At 39.7% G+C, this 20070-nt stretch overlaps 2 protein-coding genes across 6 annotated transcripts in view; one reads left to right on the forward strand and one right to left on the reverse strand.

The window, feature by feature from the left end:
* LOC132391202 (heat shock protein 105 kDa-like) overlaps nt 1-12572 on the forward strand; it is an 84075-nt gene extending 71503 nt beyond the window's left edge. Inside the window, exons 15-18 of one of the 2 annotated variants that reach the window (XM_059964096.1) lie at nt 3994-4101; nt 9834-9953; nt 10038-10199; nt 11240-12572. In XM_059964096.1, the coding sequence (XP_059820079.1) occupies nt 3994-4101; nt 9834-9953; nt 10038-10199; nt 11240-11434 (585 nt within the window). In that variant the 3' untranslated portion in view covers nt 11435-12572. Of the gene's footprint in view, nt 1-3993; nt 4102-9833; nt 10200-11239 lie in introns of both variants that reach the window. The other variant, XM_059964095.1, reaches the window with a different exon arrangement.
* The window catches only part of wdr95 (WD40 repeat domain 95), a 152178-nt gene that overhangs the window by 23347 nt on the left and 108761 nt on the right, over nt 1-20070 (reverse strand). For 3 of the 4 annotated variants that reach the window (XM_059964091.1, XM_059964093.1, XM_059964094.1), the window contains 2 exons: nt 19404-19498; nt 12707-18442 (listed from right to left, as the gene is read on the reverse strand). In XM_059964091.1, the coding sequence (XP_059820074.1) occupies nt 18250-18442; nt 19404-19498 (288 nt within the window). In that variant the 3' untranslated portion in view covers nt 12707-18249. Of the gene's footprint in view, nt 1-12706; nt 18443-19403; nt 19499-20070 lie in introns of those variants that run through there. The other variant, XM_059964092.1, reaches the window with a different exon arrangement.

Below are 20070 nucleotides of genomic sequence, written 5' to 3' on the forward strand. Positions count from 1 at the left end.
ATCAATAAGCTTCAAGACCGTGGCCTCAAACTTCCTTGTGTAACTGGATCCTCGATTTCATCACTTGCAAACTTCAGTCTGGACTGACAACATCTCTACAATATTGAGCTTGCCTTCCTGTTCTACTCACTTTACACTTACAATTGTGTGGCTAAGTACAGCTCCAATGCCATATATAAGTATGCTGATGCCATCACTGTTGTAGGCCAAATATAGGTGATGAATTTGCTGACAGAAGGGAGACTGAAAACCTGGCTGAGTGGTACCACAACAACAAACTCTTACTCAGTTAGCAAGACAATGGAGCTGATAATTGACTTCAGGAGAAGGAAACCAGAGGTCCATGAGTCGCTTTTCATTGGAGGATCAGAGGTGAGAGAGTCAACAACTTTAAATACCTCAGCGTTATAATCTCAGAGGACATCTCCTGGGCTGAGCACAATTACAATTAAGTGCAATTACAAAGAAAGCACAGCAGCATCTATACTTCCTTAGGAGTTTGTGAAGATTCGGCATGACATCTAAAACTTGGAGAAACTTCTATACATGAGTGGTGGGAAGTATATTGAGAATCCAGGATAATGTAATTGGTGGAAGTGTACATACTTCACAAACACTCCAAACACTTAAAGTGGGTTGGGGTTCACTTTAAGAGGCTGGTCTGACATCACGCAATTACGTGAGTTTCGGTTATCATGCTTTGTGTTCAGTGTTTGGAGTGCAAATAAATGAGTTGTTACAGTTTTTCTTAAACATAAAATGCCTCACTGTTATACTTACGAAAACCTACAAGAGTACCAGGCTGCAAGTTGTTTCCGAGTACGGAAATGGCAAAATGCTCTTGAACAGAAAATCCTTCCTAAAGGAGTGGATACAGCCCAGTCCATCACAGGTAAAGCCCTTCCCACCTTTGAGCACATCTACATGGAGCGTTGTCACTGGAAAGCAGCATCCATCATCAGGGACCCCACCACTTAGGACATGTTCTCTTGTTGCTGTCACCAGGAAGTAGGTACAGGAGCCTCAGGACTTGCACCACCAAGTTCAGGAACAGTTACTACCCCTCAACCATCAGCTTCTTGAACAAAAGGGGGTAACTTCACTTGCCCTATACTGGCATGTTCCCACAGCCTATGGACTCTCTTTCAAAGAGTCTTCAACTCGTGTTCTTGATATTGCTTATTTATTATTATCTCTTTCATTTTGTATTTGCACAGTTTGTTGTCTTTTGCACCTGGTTGAATGCCCAGTTGGTGTGGTATTTCATTGATTCTATAATGTTAATTTTCTATTATTGTTATTGAGTATGCCCACAAGAAAATGAATATGTGGTATATGGTGACACACACATTTTGATAATAAATTTACTTTGAACTTTGTATGTGTTCCCCCCACCCCCCACCACTTCACACCACTCAGACAGGCCAGCACATCTTCGATCCCTGGGACCATATACTGATCAGAATCTTATAGTCCACACACATCCGTACCTTCCCATTCTTCATTTGGTCCACTACTAATGGGAACGCATAGGAGCTTTGAGACTCAGTGATGATCTCAGCTTCCTTCAACTTGCACAAATGCTGCTAAACGTCTTCCACCTCTGCAGGGGCAAGTCTCCATGACCACTACGTCAGTGCTAGTCTGCATTTAAAATTAGACCTGCACCCGCCATTTTATCAAACCTCTGCCCACAATTGCAACTTTAACACTACTGAACAGGCGAATTAACAATTCAGCTGGAGTACAAATACCTACCCCACTGGTTCAGTGCTCAGGGTAATCACACAACATTCAATGAAATCAATCCTGGTACCCTCACACTTGTAACCTTCAAGTTTGGCTAGTGGCTTAGTCTAGGGAAAGACAGCCTCTGGCCAGGCCAAACTTGAGAAATCTTGTTTGGGTGGATGCTGTGTGATGTGTTCCCCTGATACAAATCAGTACCACAAAATAACAAATAGTACACAATGTGCAATTAAACGATTGAGCTTTAAAACTCTTAATTTGACTATAGGGTTAGTAAAGGAACAAAAAGGAAAAGGGTCATTCTTATGAAATACTCTATTCCACAACACCGGAGCTCACTGTTTTCCTGTCTGTTCATTCTCCATCGGTTTTTTTTTTCCCTCCTCTCCCTGGGCGTTGACTCCCAACCTATATGGTTCTGCAGTCTACAACTTCGTTCTGGCATCTTCTCTCTCCATCTTCTGCTGAACAAAAGACTTCTCTCAGCCCCACAAAAAAGAAACAACATGCCTCTCATTGGATGGCTCACATTCCAAAGCCCCTGTTATCTCTAGTCATAACCTAAACATTTCTGCTACAGTGAAACCATTACATTAGCAGTGGAACATTACAGAGAGGCCATTACACACTACATATGTTTACAGTAGGCATTTAAGAACTAATTTTGGCCCTCAACCTATTTTATAACATTTTCTATCCTTTATTTTGTACAAGTGAAACTTTTCAGTAAATTATATATAATCTGTAACGCTAATATACTGGCATTTCTCTTTTGATAAGACTTAAACAATTGGAGTTTGCTTGTTTGTTTCCTTCCCCCATCATGTAGGTTTTGCTACCAATGGTTTTACTACCACCTGCCTGACACCTCCGCTTATCCAGAAAGTGTCTCTGTCTCAGTATTAGTATGTCTCAGTACTTGAGAAGTAACCCCCCCCCCCCCAAGTGTAATGCAGGGGGTTCCCAGCAAGTCTGGGCTTAGCTCTCAAGAGCTGTGACAATAGACAGTAGGTGCAGAAGTAGACCATTCGGCCCTTCGAGCCTGCACCGCCATTCTGAGTTCATGGCTGATCATCTACTATCAATACCCGGCTCCTGCCTTGTCCCCATATCCCTTGATTCCCCTATCCATAAGATACCAATCTAGCTCCTTCTTGAAAGCATCCAGAAAATTGGCCTCCACTGCCTTCTGAGGCAGTGCATTCCATACCCCCACAACTCTCTGTGAGAAGGAGTTTTTCCTTGTCTCTGTCCTAAATGACCTACCCCTTATTCTTAAACCATGCCCTCTGGTACTGGACTGTCCCGGCATCTGGAACATATTTCCTGCCTCTATCTTGTCCAATCCCTTAATAATCTTATATGTTGCAATCAGATCCCCTCTCAATCTCCTTAATTCCAGCGTGTACAAGCCCAGTCTCTCTAACCTCTCTGCGTAAGACAATTCAGACATCCCAGGAATTAACCTTGTGAATCTACGCTGCACTTCCTCTACAGCCAGGATGTCCTTCCTTAACCCTGGAGACCAAAACTGTACAAAATACTCCAGGTGTGGTCTCACCAGGGCTCTGTACAAATGCAAGAGGATTTCCTTGCTCTTGTACTCAATTCCCTTTGTAATAAAGGCCAACATTTCATTAGCCTTCTTCACTGCCTGCTGCACTTGCTCATTCACCTTCAGTAACTGATGAACAAGGACTCCTAGATTCTTTGTATTTCTCCCTTACCTAACTCTACACCATTCAGATAATAATCTGCCTTCCTGTTCTTACTCCCAAAGTGAATAAGTGGTAAATGGAAGTGCTCAAGTAAACTGATTTGCATAGTCTTCCAAATCAATCTGTAGGTTTTGCACCTCTAATTAATGTGCAGAAGTCCAAAATATCACTCACAGTGGATTAGCAATTTTCCAGCAATTTCCTAAGTTTCCTCTCCTGCTAAACTCTACCTTGATTTGTACATTTAATCCAAAAGTACTCAAATTGCGAAACTGAGCCAATGGAAAAAACTTTCAATTTGGTTTAAAATTTCTTCCGTTGTCTCAGTTTCTCAATTTGAGCACATTTGGGTTAAATGCACTATCAAGGTGGAGGGGGAAAGAGGGCATGCTTGTTAATTCAAGAATGAGAAGATCACTCTAAAGTTAAGTATTTGCTATTACTTAGATATTGAGAGAGATAATGGGTGGAGGAAAATGGTTTTCCATTATCCTTTTAAATTACAATTTTTTTGCGGTAATTGCAGGATCTGGAAGACATTTCATTGCTGTTGTCTGAAACGGAAAATTGGTTATACGAAGATGGTGAAGATCAAGTTAAACAAGTATATGTTGATAAGTTGTTGGAGCTAAAGGCAAGTCCTTAATTTTTTTTTAAACTGAATTGTATGTAGAAGGTATTCATAGGTTACAGTGGGCCATTGATAGAATGCAGAGCTGGGCTGAGAAGTGGCAGATGGAGTTCAATCAGAAAAGTGTGAAGTGATGCATTTTGGAAGGTTAAACTCGAAGGCAGAATTCAGGGTTAATGGCAGGATTCTTAGCAGTGTGGAGAACAGAATGATCTTGGAGGCCATGTCCATATCAATTGGTGTGTGAACATTGAGGGATAAGTTATTAAGAATGTATATAATGTGTTTGCCTTCATTAGTTGAGGAATTGCGTTCAACTGCCATGAGGTAATGTTTCAGCTCTATAAAACTCTGTATAGACAACACTTGGTGTATCGTGTTCAGTTTTGCTGATCTCATTGTCGGTAGGTTGTAGAAACTATAGAGAGGGTAGGGAGATGATTTACAGGCTGCTTCCTGAATTTGAAAGCATGGCTTATGAGGAAAGGTTGAGTAAGCTAGGGCTTTTTTCTTTGAAGCAAATGAGGATAAGGGGTGATTTGATAGATAAGATGTGTAGACAGCCAGCACATTTTCCCCCGAGGGCAACAATTGCTAATGTGACAGGGCATAATTTTAAGATGATTGAAACAAGGTTAAGTAAGGGTTGTCAGAGGTAGGTTTTTAACATAGTGATGGGTGCGTGGAATGCATTGCCAGGGTTAGTGGTAGAGACAGATACATTGGAAACACATAAGAAAATCTTTGAATGGAAGTTATCTGGCAGCCCAGTTGAATCAGGAGCAATAGAGGAAGCAACTCACAGGTCAATGAGTGAGATTTAAAAAGGAACATTCACAGTCTTTCAGCATTTTCTGGCAGCCCAGACAAATTGCAATTCATTAGCAAGGCAAAATAAAAATAAGGCAGGGAGCAGTGGAACAGCCATTGGGTGAGTTAACTGAGCTGCAGCTCCTCAGAATATGTTATGGAATTGGAGCTGGAGCTCAATGACTTTCAGCTCATACAAGAAATTTCTGGAGGAATAGAGCATAGGAGCATAGGATGTTGAGGCTCTATAAGGCACTGGTAAGACCTCACTTGGATTACTGTGTGAAGTTTTGGACTCCATATTTAAGAAAGGATGTGCTGACGTTGGAGAGGATTCAGAGAAGATTCACTAGAATGGTTCTGGGAATGAGAGGGTTAACAGGAACATTTGACCGCTCTTGGACTGTACTCCTTGGAGTTTAGAAGAATGAGGGGGGACTTCATAGAAACATTTCGAATGTTAAAAGGCATGGACAGTGGATGTGGCAAAGTTGTTGCCCATGGTGGGGGAGTCTAGTGCGAGAGGGCATTACTTAAGGATTGAAGGGCACCCATTCAGAACAGAGATGTGAAGAAATTTTTTTAGCCAGAGGGTGATGAATCTGTGGAATTTGTTGCCACAGGTGGCAGTGAAGGCCAAGTCATTGGGTGTATTTAAGGCAGAGATTGATAGGTATATGAGTAGCCAGGGCATCAAAGGTTATGGTGAGAAAGTGGGGGAGTGGGACTAAATGGGAGAATGGATCAGCTCATGATAAAATGGTGAAGCAGACTCTTTGAGCCAAATGGCTGACTTCTGCTCCTTTGTCTTATGAAACTGAAGAGGTGATAGGAGCTACAGGGAGGCAGGGAATTGCAGGAGGCAGGTGCCTACATCTAGAGAGAAAGAAAATGGGCAGCCAGTGCAGAGTATCCATACCTCTCAGTAATAAGTATACCACTTTGGATACTGGTGAGGGCATGATCTACCAAGAAGAAGCTGCAATGATAAGGTCTCTGACACTGAGTTTGGTGCTGTGGCTTTGAAGGGAAGGGGAAGAAGGAATGTGATAGTGATGGGGAGTTCCATGGTTAGGGGATTAGACATGAGATTCCATGGATGTGAAAGAGACACTGGACGGTATGTTGCCTCCCAGGTGCCAGGATCAAAGACCTCTTGGATCAGGTTTACAGCATTCTAAAGGAGAGGGTGAGCAACCAGATCATAAATATGGCACCAGTGACATGGGTAGGAAAAGGGAAGAGGTCCTGAAGAGAGAATTTAGTGAGCTGGAAAGCGGGATCTCCAAGATAGTAATCTCTGAATTGCTGCCTGTTCCACATGCCAGTGAGGGCAAGAATAGCATGATTTGGCAGATGCATGCATGCCTGAGAAGCTGGTGCAAGGGGCAGAGTTTTAGATTTCTGTATCATTGGGATTTCTTCTGTGGAAAGTAAGGCCTGTACTAAAGTGATGGGTTATAACTGAACCCAAAGGGAACCAGTATTCTTGTGGACAGGTTTGCTAGAGCTTTGGGGAGGGTTTAAATAAATTTGGTGGGAGGGAGGGATGGGAAACAGATAGGACCAAGAATGCAGCAGTTTCCACACATTGATTGGGACTCCCATACTGTTAAAGGTCTAGTGGATTAGAGTTTGTGAAATGTGTTCAGGAAAGTTTTCTAAGTCAATATATAGATGTACCAACTACGGAGGATGCAATATTAGATCTCCTATTAGGAAATGAGTTAGGGCAGGTGACAAGTGTGTGTAGGGGAACACTTTGGCTCCAGCGATCATAACGTCATTGGTTTCAACTTGACCATGGATAAAGATAGATCTGGACCTCGGGTTGAAGTTCTAAACTGGAAAAAAGCTGAATTTGAAGAAATGAGAAAGGATCTAAAAAGCGTAGATTGGGACAGGTTGTTCTCTGGCAAGGATGTGATTGGTAAGTGGGAGGCCTTCAAAGGAGAAATTGAGTGTGCAGAATTTGTATGTTCCTGTCAGGGTTAAAGGCAAAATGAATAATAAGGAACTTTGGTTCTCGAGGGATATTGGGACTCTGATAAAGAAGAAGAGAGATGTATAACATATATAGGCAACAGGGAGGAGATAAGATGCTTGAGGAGTATAACAAGAGTAAGAAAATACTAATAAAGATATCAGGAGGGCTAAAAGAAGACATGAGGTTGCTTTGGCAGTCAGGGTGAACGATAATCCTAAGAGCTTCTACAGGTATGTTAAGAGCAAAAGGATAGTAAGGGATAAATTGGTCCTCCTGAAGATCAGAGTGGTCGGCTATGTATGGAGCCAAAAGAAATGGGAGAGATATTAAATGGGTTTTTTGCATCTGTATTTACTAAGGAAACTGGAATGGAGTCTATGGAACCAAAGCAAACAAATAGGGAGGTCATGGAATTTATACAGATTAAAGAGGAGGTGGTGCTTGCTGTCTTGAGGCAAATCAGAGCAGATAAATCCCCAGGATCTGACAGGGTATTCCCTTGGACCTTGAAGGAGACTAGTGTTGAAATTGCAGGGGCCCTGGCAGAAGTATTTAAAATGTCGATATCCATGGGTCAGGTGCCAGAGGATTAGAGGATAGCTCATGTAGTTCTGTTGTTTAAAAAAGGCTCAAAAAGTAAACCAGGAAATTATAGGCTGTTAAGTTTGACATTGGCAGTAGGTAAATATAAGAGATAGGATCTACAAGTATTTGGATAGACAGGGACTTATTAGAAACTGTCAGCATGGCTTTGTGCATGGTAGGTCATATTTAACCAATCTGTTAGAGTTTTTGAGGAAGTTACCAGGAAAGTGGATGAAGGGAAGGCAGTGGATGTTGTATACATGGACTTCAGTAAGGCCTTTGACAAGGTCCCGCATGGGAGGTTAGTTAGGAAGATTCAATCGCTAGGTATACATTGAGAGGTAATAAATTGGATTAGACATTGGGTCAATGGGAGAATCCAGAGAGTGGTAGTGAAGGATCGCTTCTCTAAGTGGAGGCCTGTGACTAGTGGTGTGCCACAGGGATCAATGCTGGGTCCATTGTTATTTGTCATCTATATCAATGATCTGGATGATAGTATGGCAAATTGGATCAGCAAATTTGCTGATGGTACAAAGATTGGAGGTGTAGTAGACAGTGAAGAAGGTTTTCAAAGCTTGCAGAGGGATTTGGACCAGTTGGAGAAATGGGCTGAAAAATGGCAGATGGAGTTTAATGCAGACAAGTGTGAGGTATTGCACTTTGGAAGGTCAAACCAAGGTAGAACATGCAAGGTAAATGGTAGGACACTGAGGAGTGCAGTAGAACAGATGGATTTGGAAGTACAGATACATAATTCCCTAAAAGTGGCATCACAAGTAGATAAGGTTGTAAAGAGAACTTTCAGTACATTGGCCTTTTATAAATCAAAGTATTGAGCATGAGTTGGAATGTAGTGGTGAGGTTGTATAAGACATTGATTGGTGAGACCGAATTTGGAGTATTGAGTGCAGAGAAGGTTTACAAGGATGTTGCCGGGACTTGAGAAATTGAGTTACAGAGAATGGTTGAATAGGTTAGGACTTTATTCCCTGGAGCATAGGAGAATGAGGGGTGATTTGATAGAGGTGTATAAAAGTATGATGGGTATAGATAGAGTGAATGCAAGCAGGCTTTTTCAACTGAGGCCAGGGGAGAAAAAAAACCAGAGGTCATGGGTTAAAGGTGAAAGGGGAAAGTTTAAAGGGAACATTGGGGGGGGGGCTTCACGCAGAGAGTAGTGGGAGTAATGAATGAGCTGCCAGATGAAGTGGTGAATGCGGGCTCACTTTTGACATTTAAGAAAAACTTGGACAGGTATATGGATGAGAGAGGTTTGGAGGGATATGGCCCAGGGTGCAGGTCAGTGGGACTAGGCAGAAAAATGGTTCAGCACAGCCAAGAAGGGCCAGGGGGCCTGTTTCTGTGCTGTAATGTTCTATGGTATACAAGCAGAGGCAGTGTGAGGTGAGAATGTCAGGCCAATGATTGGGCAAAATTGCAGTCAGTGGAATGAGTTTCAATGTAACAGACAAAATCAACAAGGGTGATGACTACAGGACTGAAGGTGTTATATTTGAATACATGCAGAATATGAAATAAGGTAAGTGATCTTGTAGCACAATTAAGACCGACAGGTATGACTTTGTGGGCATTACGGAGTCATGGCTGAATGATTACAATTGGGAGCTTAACATCTGAGGATACACAATGTATTGAAAGGATAGGCAGAGGGGATGGCATAGCTCTGTTAGTGAAAAATGAAATCAAATCCTTAGAAACAGGTTTTAAGAAAAAAGGATCAGAAGATGTAGAATTGATGTGTTAGATACAAGGATATGTAAGGCTAAAAAGATCCTGATGGGAGTTTTATACAAATTGGGCTACAACTTACAATGGGAGATTTAAAAATGGAGGATTTGAGTATGTGCAGATAGATTCAGAAAATCATATTGGTGCTGATTTTGGATCCCAAGAGCTCAGCATTCTACAAATTCTATGAGATGGCTTTTTAAGAACAGGTTGTGGTTGAACCGAGTAGGAGATCAGCCATTCCAGTTTGGGTGTTACAAACCAGATTCGATTTGGGTGCTTCAGGTCAAGAAATCTTTAGGAGACAGTGATCTTATCATGATAAAACTCACCCTGAAATTTTGAGCAGGAAAAGCTAAAGTCAGATTTATCAGTATTGCAATGAAGTAAAGGAAATCAGAGGATTGAGTGAGGAGCTTGCCAAATTCGGTTGGAAGGGAACACTAGCAGGGATGATGGCAGAGCAGCAATGTCCAAATTCCTTGGAGCAATTTGGAAGGTGCAGAGTAGATACATCACATATCAAATGTAGAGGCAAATTAAATAACTTTAATTACTTCAAATGAGTTGTTTTAATATATTTCAAAATTTTTGTACAAAGAAATTAGGTACACCAATTCAGGAAAGATATCTGGAAGCTGAAGCACGACCAAAAGCTTTTGATGAGCTTAGTCAAAGACTACAATATTATGCAAAGCTAGCAGTGGAAGCCAGGAGCAAAGTAAGCAAACAAAACAAAAATTCACAATTGAAATTTACTCTACTTCATGATTCAGGCAGAGGAATTAAGGTTTCTGTTTTACAGGCTGAAAACTATAAACCCATAGAGGCTGCTGAAATACATAAATTGGAAAAGTCAGTGAATGAAACAATGGAATGGATGAATATTGCAATGGACTCACAAGCCAAACTAAGTTTTGACCAGGATCCTGTTGTACATGTGGCTGAAATTAAAGATAAACATAAGGTATTGCAACATAATTAAACTTTTTAGTGACTACATGATTGGAAGTTTAAAAACTCAGTCTAAAAGCATTGATTGGAATCTAGTCTGGCAGATACCTAAGACAAGTCCATCTTTATCTCCTGATCAGAGCTGCAATGCAGACTTCTCTCTTTAAACTCATTAATTTCTTTGATGCTATGTGACCAAAAACATTGTTCAGATTAATGATAACATTGAATAATGACAATATAGTTTGTATTTCTCCAGCTGAATTTCAGTACCTGAAATGCCTTAATGATACCCACTTCAGGCAAGACACTAGTTATGAGCATTGACTATTCTAAATTATTTTGTGTCAAGTGGCTGCTCATTAGCATCAAGCTGTATGTTTTACTTGGCATTTCAATCATGTTAAAAGTCTACTGGAACATCACTTGAAGTCTGTACAACTGATTACCTTTTAAAAAGAACAGAATTGATTTATACCACTATTTTCAATCTAATGTATTCTGTGACATCAAACTAAGTTATTGTAAATTATTATTTATCATTATGTGCTTATAAAACAATTCCTGATTCATCTAACAATGACAGGACCTTCCACATCTACTTCAACTAGATGAACTTGCTCTTGTACTGATGTACCATCAATAACTCTTGGAGATGTGAGGTGAGATGTAGGCTTTTATTGGCTGGAAGAAAGAACAAGCAGCAATTGACCACCACACTACATCCTGGAGACTGAGGCCAGGGCGGAGTCTCCAATCGCCTTTATACCGGGGTCCGTGGGAGGAGCCACAGGAGCAGTCAGTGGGGGTGGGGGGGGCATGTCCAGACAGGTATATGTAGTTCACCACATGTACCTCATCCCAAGATTAGTATCTCTAAATATTATTCTACTTCAAAAAGGATCTATTCTACCTGTTTTCTATTGTAATGGTTTACTTGAAACAATCAATAATCAAATACTAGCATTAATGGTTTTATAATAATGTGTAATGAATTTAAATGTGATGTCCAAATAACTCAAAATTTGCTATTTTATTAATCTTTCATCATAGGAGCTGGACAATATCTGCAATCCAATAGTCACTAAACATAAGCCAAAGGTGGAGAATCCTAAAGAAGTAAATCAATCGAATATGAAAGTCAATTCTCAAAATGGAGGAGAGCCAATGGAGAATGAAAATGTTATCAAGGATACTGAAGTCTCACTCAAAAATGGTGAATGCACAACAAACATGGAGCTGGATTAAACTATGAAGATTTAAAGGACACTGTTTTGCCTCTATTGCTTTTGAAGTCTCTAAATGTCCAGACACATTCATTTATTCAAAAGAAAAACAACTTTTCTATTTTTCATTTAGGAACTGAGGATGTAGAGTTCAGTATTATGTATTGGTAAAGTGTTATATGTAAGATTCCTGTGGAATTGTAAATTTCTGTTAAGTCACCATGATGCAATTCTTTCTTATTTTGATGGAGCTTACTTCTGCATGAAGCATCTAATATTTCTCCAGCAACTATGGTATACTAAATGTTTATTTTTAATGTTTTTGTGCAGTAGTAAGGCCTCACAGGACATATTCTAAGAATATATTAAACTGGATACGCTCTTTCTACCAATAAACATTCAACCTGAAGAACTAGTCCTTTTCTGCAACATTGTCTCTCCAAAATAGAATGCTATGTTTCTGGTCTCCCAGCCACAACAACAATTGAAAGTCAGGTTTATTTATCATTGGGGCTTGTATCAAACAGTGTGTGGTATATTGCAGGATCTCCTATGGAATTCCTGGTATTTCTGTTTACAAGATATTTTCTTTAGCTGTTTTAACACTGCACACCAGGGAGAGGGCAAAGTGGAAAGTCTAAGTCCGAAATACAACAGTTGAATTAGAAGCTGGAATGCACAAGCCTGGAGGAATTACGAGGGTCCACATCACCAGTGTCAGAAGTCTGAAGGTCAAACCCATGATTAGTAAATCCAGTGGTTTAGGCCCAAAGGGGGTGAAGTCCAATGTGCGATGTCGATTCGTATGAAAATCCAGTGACAGGGATTGGAGGCCAGGAGATGGCCCATCCTGGGGTTGGAGATGGTCTGTATGTCTGGGTTGGTGGGAAGGATGAGAAAGTGTCTTGTTTTGCTCTTCTTCATGTTTTTTGTTTGTGAGTTATTGCTACTGTGTTCTTGAAACAGTATGGAGATGCAATGATGGCTCTGGAATATGTGGAACACCTGTGAGCTGCCCCCAGCACCTCCTTCGGTGTGCTGATTTTTAATGCAGAGATCACTTCACTATATTTTAATGTACTTATGATAAATAAATCTGAATTGTCACCTAATACAGAATATGCATAGGCTTTGGTGAATTATGCATCAAACTGATGGAATTAAATCTTATCAAAGCAGCAATTAAAATCTAAGACTTGTTGCAAAAGATCTCAAGCATATTCATTCATCTGATAACACTTTGCTCTTCCTGTATTTATTATGGTGCAAAGTACTTAGAAATAGACAATTGTACTATAAGAAATTTAAAAGTTTTTATATAGCTTCTTGATTATTGGAAAAGTGAAAAACTATACAGTAAAATGAAAATCTATACGGTAAAATAGACTATCAGTAAAAGTTAACCAATTAACATCTATTATAAATGTTTGATAGAAGAATAACTAGCAGGTATACTAAAACCCTTCTTCCATATTGTATCTGTTTTGCCTCTAAACTATTTCAATAGCAACATCAGAAGTTTAAAGGTATCAATGTTTCTGGCAACTCAACTGTCAAAATTGAGTAAACAGGAAAACATATTCTAAAACACACAAAGTACACAAAAAATATTAAAGACGAAAGGTGAAAAGACAATAAATTCTAATGAGAATGTCCCAGCAATAAGAGAAACAAAGATTATGAAAGTAAACTAGAACAAAATTATAAAAAGATATGGGTTTATAATCATCTAAAGCAGAAAAAGGTGAACGCAGGTCCCTTGGAAGATGAAAAGGGAGAATTAATACTGAATGATATGGAAATAGTCAAAGCATCGAATGAATATTTTATGTCAGTCTTCATGTGAAGACGTATAACATGCCAAAGAGATGTTAAGAATGACATGTGAGATTAGGACCTCCATACAATCACTTGTTAAAAGGTGGCTCTTCGCAAAGGTAGGTAAGTCTGCTGCTCCTGAGAGAATGTATTCAAAGGTTCTGAAGAAATGGTGAAAATTATAGTAAAGCACATGATCATTTCTTAAAATACTCTGGGCAAGTCCCAGCAGATTGAAAGACAGTGAATGGCACACCTCGGTTTAAAAAAGGAGGTAGGCAAAAGTTAGGAAACTATGGGCTCATGGCTTAACATCTGCGGTCAGAAAAGTGTGTTAAGCTATCATGAAGGATGAAATAATGAGATAATCCGTTTATAAGTGGTTCCATCAGGCAGACACAGCAAGGATTCAGGAAGGGAAGCTGACAACCTTAATCGAGTACTTTGATGATATAATGAGCATAGCGAATAGAGTGGGGATGAGAGTATGTTGCATACTTGAATTTCCGTAAGACATTCAATAAAGTGCCACCTAATTGAGTTATCCATAAGACAAGGATGCAGGGAGTTAGAGTAATGTATTAGTATGGTCTTATGGTGAACCAATAGAAGGCAGAGAGTTGGAACAAATGGATATTACACTGGTTGGCAATCAGTCGTGTATGGAGTGCCACAGCAGTCACTGACAATTTGGAAAAGGGAACCACGTATAGTTGACACCAAATTGAATGAAAAAGCAAATTGTGCAGAGGGTGTGGAGAGTCTGCAGATTGTGTTGTACTGAGGGACTAGGGAGTGCATGTAAATGAATCAGATGTAACATGTTACAAGAAGGCAAGTGAAATGTTGGCCTTTATTACCAGAGAAATTGTATTTAAGAGCAGGGAGGTTTTGCTGGTGAGGTAGCACCTGAAGTACTATATGCAGGTTTGGTCTCCTTACTTGGGAAAAGATACAGTGGCTTTGGAGTGCAGAGGTTCACCAGGTTGACATCAGAGATGAATGGTTAAACCCCCAAAGAGAAATTGAGTCAAGGTGATTACACTCACTGGAATTCAGAAGAATGGGGGGTGGGATCATATAGCAACATATAAAATAATGAGGTAGCAGTTATCTTATTAGATATATTTAAGACACAGTTAAATAAATTCTTGCATAGTAGGGGAATTAAAGGTTATGAGGAAAGGCCAGGCAGGTGGAACTGAGTCCATGCCCTTGTTGAATGGTGGTGCAGGTTTGACGGATGAGATGGCCTATGTTTAGAAACGTAATGGTTGAAAACTCAGCCACTGAGTATGATGGCAACAGAATGCAAAGACGTGAAGAAAACAAAAGGAAGATAAAAAAAAGTTGAGAAAGGCTCAAGAAGGCTGCAAACGCAGGGAGGATTGAGAAATCTGTGAAGAGAAAAATGTGTATTTATATAGTACCCTTGACATTTAGGACGCTCCAGGAATTTGACAACTGATGAAAAATTTTTGAAAGGAAGGTACTATAGTGGGAATGTTTGCCTATTTGCCAACAGCAAACTCCCGTGTAATGTTAACCAATATTATTTTGATGATTGCGATCATGATGGCTGAGGGATACATCACCTCGAAAAATTATTTGGAGCAAAGATCCAGTGAAGGCTAATGCAAACATGGCCTAGATGGTTGACAATTTAAATTGGATTCTGTGACAAGAAGTTCAGCTTGAGTGATCTGGAATATGCAAAACAGAAAACATTCTAGAGATTGACAAATAAAAGATGGAGAATGGAGACTCTTCCATGAATAGGAGAGGATAGAATTGAAGGTAAAGGTGGGGAATTTAAAAAAATGCTAAAGTGGCTAACAAGTTGCACTTCAATTCAATATACCAATGATAAGTTCAAAGGAAAACAAAATAATCATGAGACCATAAGATACAGGAGCAGAAATAGGCCATTCGGCTCATTGAATCTGCTCCATCATTCAGTCATGGTCCGATCCAATTCTTCCAGTCATCCCCACTCACCTGCCTTCTCCCCATACTCTTTGATGCCCTGGCTAATCAAAAATCTTATCTATCTGCCTTAAATGCACCCAATTACTTGGCCCCCAGAGCCGCACATAGCAACAGATTCCACAGATTTACCACCCTCTAACTACAGTAATTTCTCTGCATCTCTGTTCTAAATGGACGTCCTTTAATCCCGAAGTCATGCCCTCTTGTCCCTACCATGGGAAATAACTTTGCATATCTAATCTGTTCAGGTCTTTTAACAAATGGATTGTTACTATGAGATCTCCCTCATTCCCCTGAACTCCAGGGAATACAGCCCAAGAGCTGCCAGATGTTCCTCTTATAGTAACCCTTTTATTCCTGGAATCATTCTCATGGACCTTCTCTGAACCCTCTCTGATGTCAGTATATCCTTTCTGAAATAAGGAGACCAAAACTGCACACAATACCCCAAGTGCCTTATAGAGCCTCAACATCACATCCCTACTCTTATGTTCTGTATCTCTAGAAATGAATGCCAACATTGCATTCGCCTTCTTCACCACCAACTCAACCTGGAGGTTAACCTTTAAGGACTCCCAAGTCCCTTTGCATCTCTGCATTTTGAATTCTCTCCCCATCTAAACAGTAGTCTGTCCATTTATTTCTTCTGCAAAATGTACATGACCATATACTTTCCAGCATTGTATTTCATTTGCCACTTCTTTTCCCATCACCCTAAACTATCTAAGTCTCTCTGCAGGCTCTCTGTTTCCTCAACACTACCCGCTCCTCCACCTTTCTTTGTATCATCGGCAAATTTAGCCACAAATCCATTAATCCCATAGTCCAATTCATTGACAAACATCGTAAAAAGCAGCGGTCCCAACACCAACCCCTGTGGAACTCCACTGGTAACCAGCAGCCAGCCAGAATAGGATCCCTTTATTCCCACTCTCTGTTTTCTGCCAATCAGCCAATGCTCCACCCACACTAGTAACTTCCCTGTAATTCCATGAGCTCTTATCTTGCTAAGCAGCCTCATGTGCAACACCTTGTCAAAGGCCTTCTGAAAGTCCAAGTAAACCACATCTACTGCTTTTCCTTTATTTACCCTGTTTGTAATTTCCTCAAAAAAAATTGCAGTAGGTTAGTCAGGCAGGATTTTCCTTTCAGGAAATCATGCTGGCTTTGGCCTAACTTGTCTTGTGCCTCCAGGTACTTCATAATCTCATGCCTAACAATCAATTCCAACAGCTTCCCAAGCACTGATGTCAGGCTAACAGGTCTATAGTTTCCTTTCTGCTGCCTCCCACCCTTCTTAAATAGTGGAGTAACTTTTGCAGTTTTCCAGACATCTGGTACAATGCCAGAATCTATTGATTCTTGAAAGATCATTGTCAATACCTCTGCAATCTCTCCAGCTACTTCCTTCAGAACCCAAGGGTGCATTCCATCAGGTCCAGGAGATTTATCCACCCTCAGACAATTAAGCTTCCTGAGCACCTTCTCGGTTGTAATTTTCACTGCACAAACTTCACTTCCCTGACACTCTTGAATGTCTGGTATACTGCAGGTGTCTTCAACTGTGAAAACTGATGCAAAATATGCATTTGGTTCCTCTGCCGTCTCTGTGTCTCTCATTACAGTATCTCCAGCACCATTTTCTATTGGTCCTATATCTACCCTCAACTCTCTTTTACCCATTACATACTTAAAAAAGCTTTTAGTATCTTCTTTGATATAAGTCGCAAACTTCCTTTCATATTTCATCTTTTCCTTCCTGATGACCTTCTTAATTTCCTTCAAGTTTTTAAAAGCTTCCCAATCCTTTATCTTCTCATTAGCTCAGGCTTCCTTGTACAACCCCTGTTTTGCTTTTACTTTGACTTTGACTTCACTTGTCAGTTAATGGTAGTGTCCTTCTTACATTTGAAAATTTCTTCTTATTGGCAATATGCCTGTCTTGCACTTCCCTCATTTTTTGCAGAAACTCCATCCATTGCTGCTCTGCTGTCCTTCCTGCTAATGTCCCCTTCCAGTCAAACTTGGCCAGTTCCCCTCTTAGGTCATTGTAATTTCCTTTATTCCACTGAAATACCAACACTTCGGAATTTAGTTTCTCCTTCTCAAATTTCAAAATGAACTCGATCATATTGTCATCACTAATTCCTAAATGTTCCTTAAACTTAAGCTTTCTTATCACCTCCGGATCATTGCACAACATCCAATCCAGCACAGCTGATCCCCTAGTGGGCTCAACAACAAGTTGTTCTAAAAAGCCATCCTTTAGACATTTTACAAATTCTTTCTCTTGAGGTCCAGTACTGGCCTGGTTTTCCCAATCCATTTTCATGTTAAAATCCACAATGATTATCATGACATTGGCCTTCTGACACACTTTTTCTATCTCCTGCTGTAAATTGTAATCCACATCCCGGCTGCTGTTTGGAGACCTGTATACCACTGCCATTAGGGTCCTTTTACCCTTTCCATTTCTTAACTCAATCCATAGAGACTCAACACCTTACGATTCTATGTCATTCCTTTCTAATGATTTAATATTACTTGTTATTAACAAGGCCACATCATCCTCTCTGCCTACTAACCTATCATAGTGGCAATGGGCATATTCAGCAAAGGCAGGAGACTACCCTCCACCATCAGATTTCAGAAGAATCCATGAATGCTGCCTCACTACTTTACTCTTTTTTGCACTATTTATTTGCTTTATATTTCTTATTGCAAAGTATAGTTCATTTTTACGTGTTGCATTGCTGCTGCAAAGCAGCACATTTCACAGCATAATGTCAGTGATAATAAACCTGATTCTGAGATAGAAAAGGAGATAAAAAGGAGTTGAGGTTAAAAAAATAACTTAAAAGAGACAGGGTCAAGAAGAATTGGGAACATGATGAAGAGACAACCGACTAGCAGTGAGATCTGGTCTGTATCACACCCTCAGTCATACAGACACAATTAAAATGCAACAATATTAGCTTCAAATAACATAAATTAAATTCAGGGGAAATCAAACGTCTTCCAGATAAATGCTTATGCACAGGCTTGGAGGTCAACGGTACTCTCTTTAAAGCAAATATCATATGGATCTGTGCTTCCTGTTGACAGGTTAGGTTTTTCACAAGGACCTGGGCTACTAATTTCAAAATAATTTAGAGTATGATATGCAGAGGGGCCTCCATGGTTCAGTGGCCTGTTCAAACTCTTATATCTTTCTTGCCGAAGTCTACAAAAAAGAAAAAAAAATTAACATTACTACTAAACTGTTCTTCATTTGTTCACTAGCTGATGAAAATGAGAAGTTCCTATAGTGCTACAAATCCAAGTTTTGTTTTTTGCTCTAGTGTTTTCCAACAGCTACCTGCCTACAGGTGTCACTCCAGAAAATCCTGACTAAAAACGTGTAGTGAAGCTATATCAAATTCATTGAATTATGTTACTAATAGCAAACAGTGTACAGTATCCCAGAGCTTACACAACATTTACAAAGCTAATGAATCTTTTAAGATAATCACTACACATTATACAATTTGCATAATATAACCCAGCTCAAGAGATTCTCTAATTGTTCCATGTGACCCAGGTTCAAGCCAGACTTCCAGTGTTATGTTTCTGTGGAAAATGCCACATTTTCCCTGTAACTATGTGGGTTTCCTCCAGTGTTCTCCCACATCCCAAAAACATGCTGATATTTGTAGACCTTGGTTTAGAATGTAGTCACCACATATTCCCAATAATTCTGAAGATTTGCTCCTCTCCCATGAGAAAGATGGTGAAGAGAAGAAAAAACATTGTAGCAAGGACGATCGAGAAAAGAAAACGTTTGGAAAATGATGTAGCCTCGTTTGACACTGGGATTGATCCAGCTGTAGGTACAGCTATTATCATCTCCATGGCAATGTGAGACTACCATTGACATATCACTTTATTAGTACAGATAAAGGTCCCATGAATCAGATCAAAAATGCCTTTGCTACTGCTTGCCTATCAATCACCAGTGTCTGTGCTGCATGCTTGTTGGGTTTCTACCATGTTTTTAAAGGGATTAAACCAGAGTGACAATGAAAAGGGGATGCTAAAATATCAAGATTTTTTTGTGGGATCTTTTGAGTTCGACAGTAGCGTTACACCAAATACAGGGAAAGTCAAATTTCTAGGCAACACAATCTCAAAACCAAAGGTATTACCTTTTGCCAAGATTGTTCTGGGATGTCATCTTCTTTATTTTTTCTTTGATATCTTCATCTGAAATGATCACTTTTGAAGAACTGTGCTGAAGATTCTAAAATATAGGATGCAAGAAGACTACTTAGCCTTATTTTACTGCTCACAAGCTGTTTTAAGTTCTCATAACATCTTTAATTTTTTACATTGGTCTATTTTTGTGATATCAATGAATTGACCATATTTAATAATGTATACTTTGATGAAAAATGATTTCATTATTAACATTTGTACACTACTTGTACATCTCTATTCTAAGAAGAATGAAAAATTACTTTGAATTTCTATCCAATAAGTTGAACTAATTTTATCTCCATCTCAGCACTTTTCTATCTAGTACCTAAGTTATTAATGACAGTTTGCAATAATCAACTCACTATGAAATGAAATATTTCTCATATAAATATGTTCTTATGACAGAGGGGTCCATTCAACTCTTTAAGTACATACTGACTCTCAGAATAGACCCAGGAATCCCTTTCCTCCAATTATATTCCCCACTACCTCCTCTCTCTTCCATGTCCATCATTACCAGAGGCAAGTCGTAGCAGCTATTCAACCTATTGGGGTGCCTTTGAGACAAAACTGGTGCTCTTTGTGGAGACAATGATTCACAATAAACGTAGATAT

The sequence above is a fragment of the Hypanus sabinus genome, chromosome 3 (assembly GCF_030144855.1).
Source record: "Hypanus sabinus isolate sHypSab1 chromosome 3, sHypSab1.hap1, whole genome shotgun sequence".
Classification (NCBI taxonomy): domain Eukaryota; kingdom Metazoa; phylum Chordata; class Chondrichthyes; order Myliobatiformes; family Dasyatidae; genus Hypanus; species Hypanus sabinus.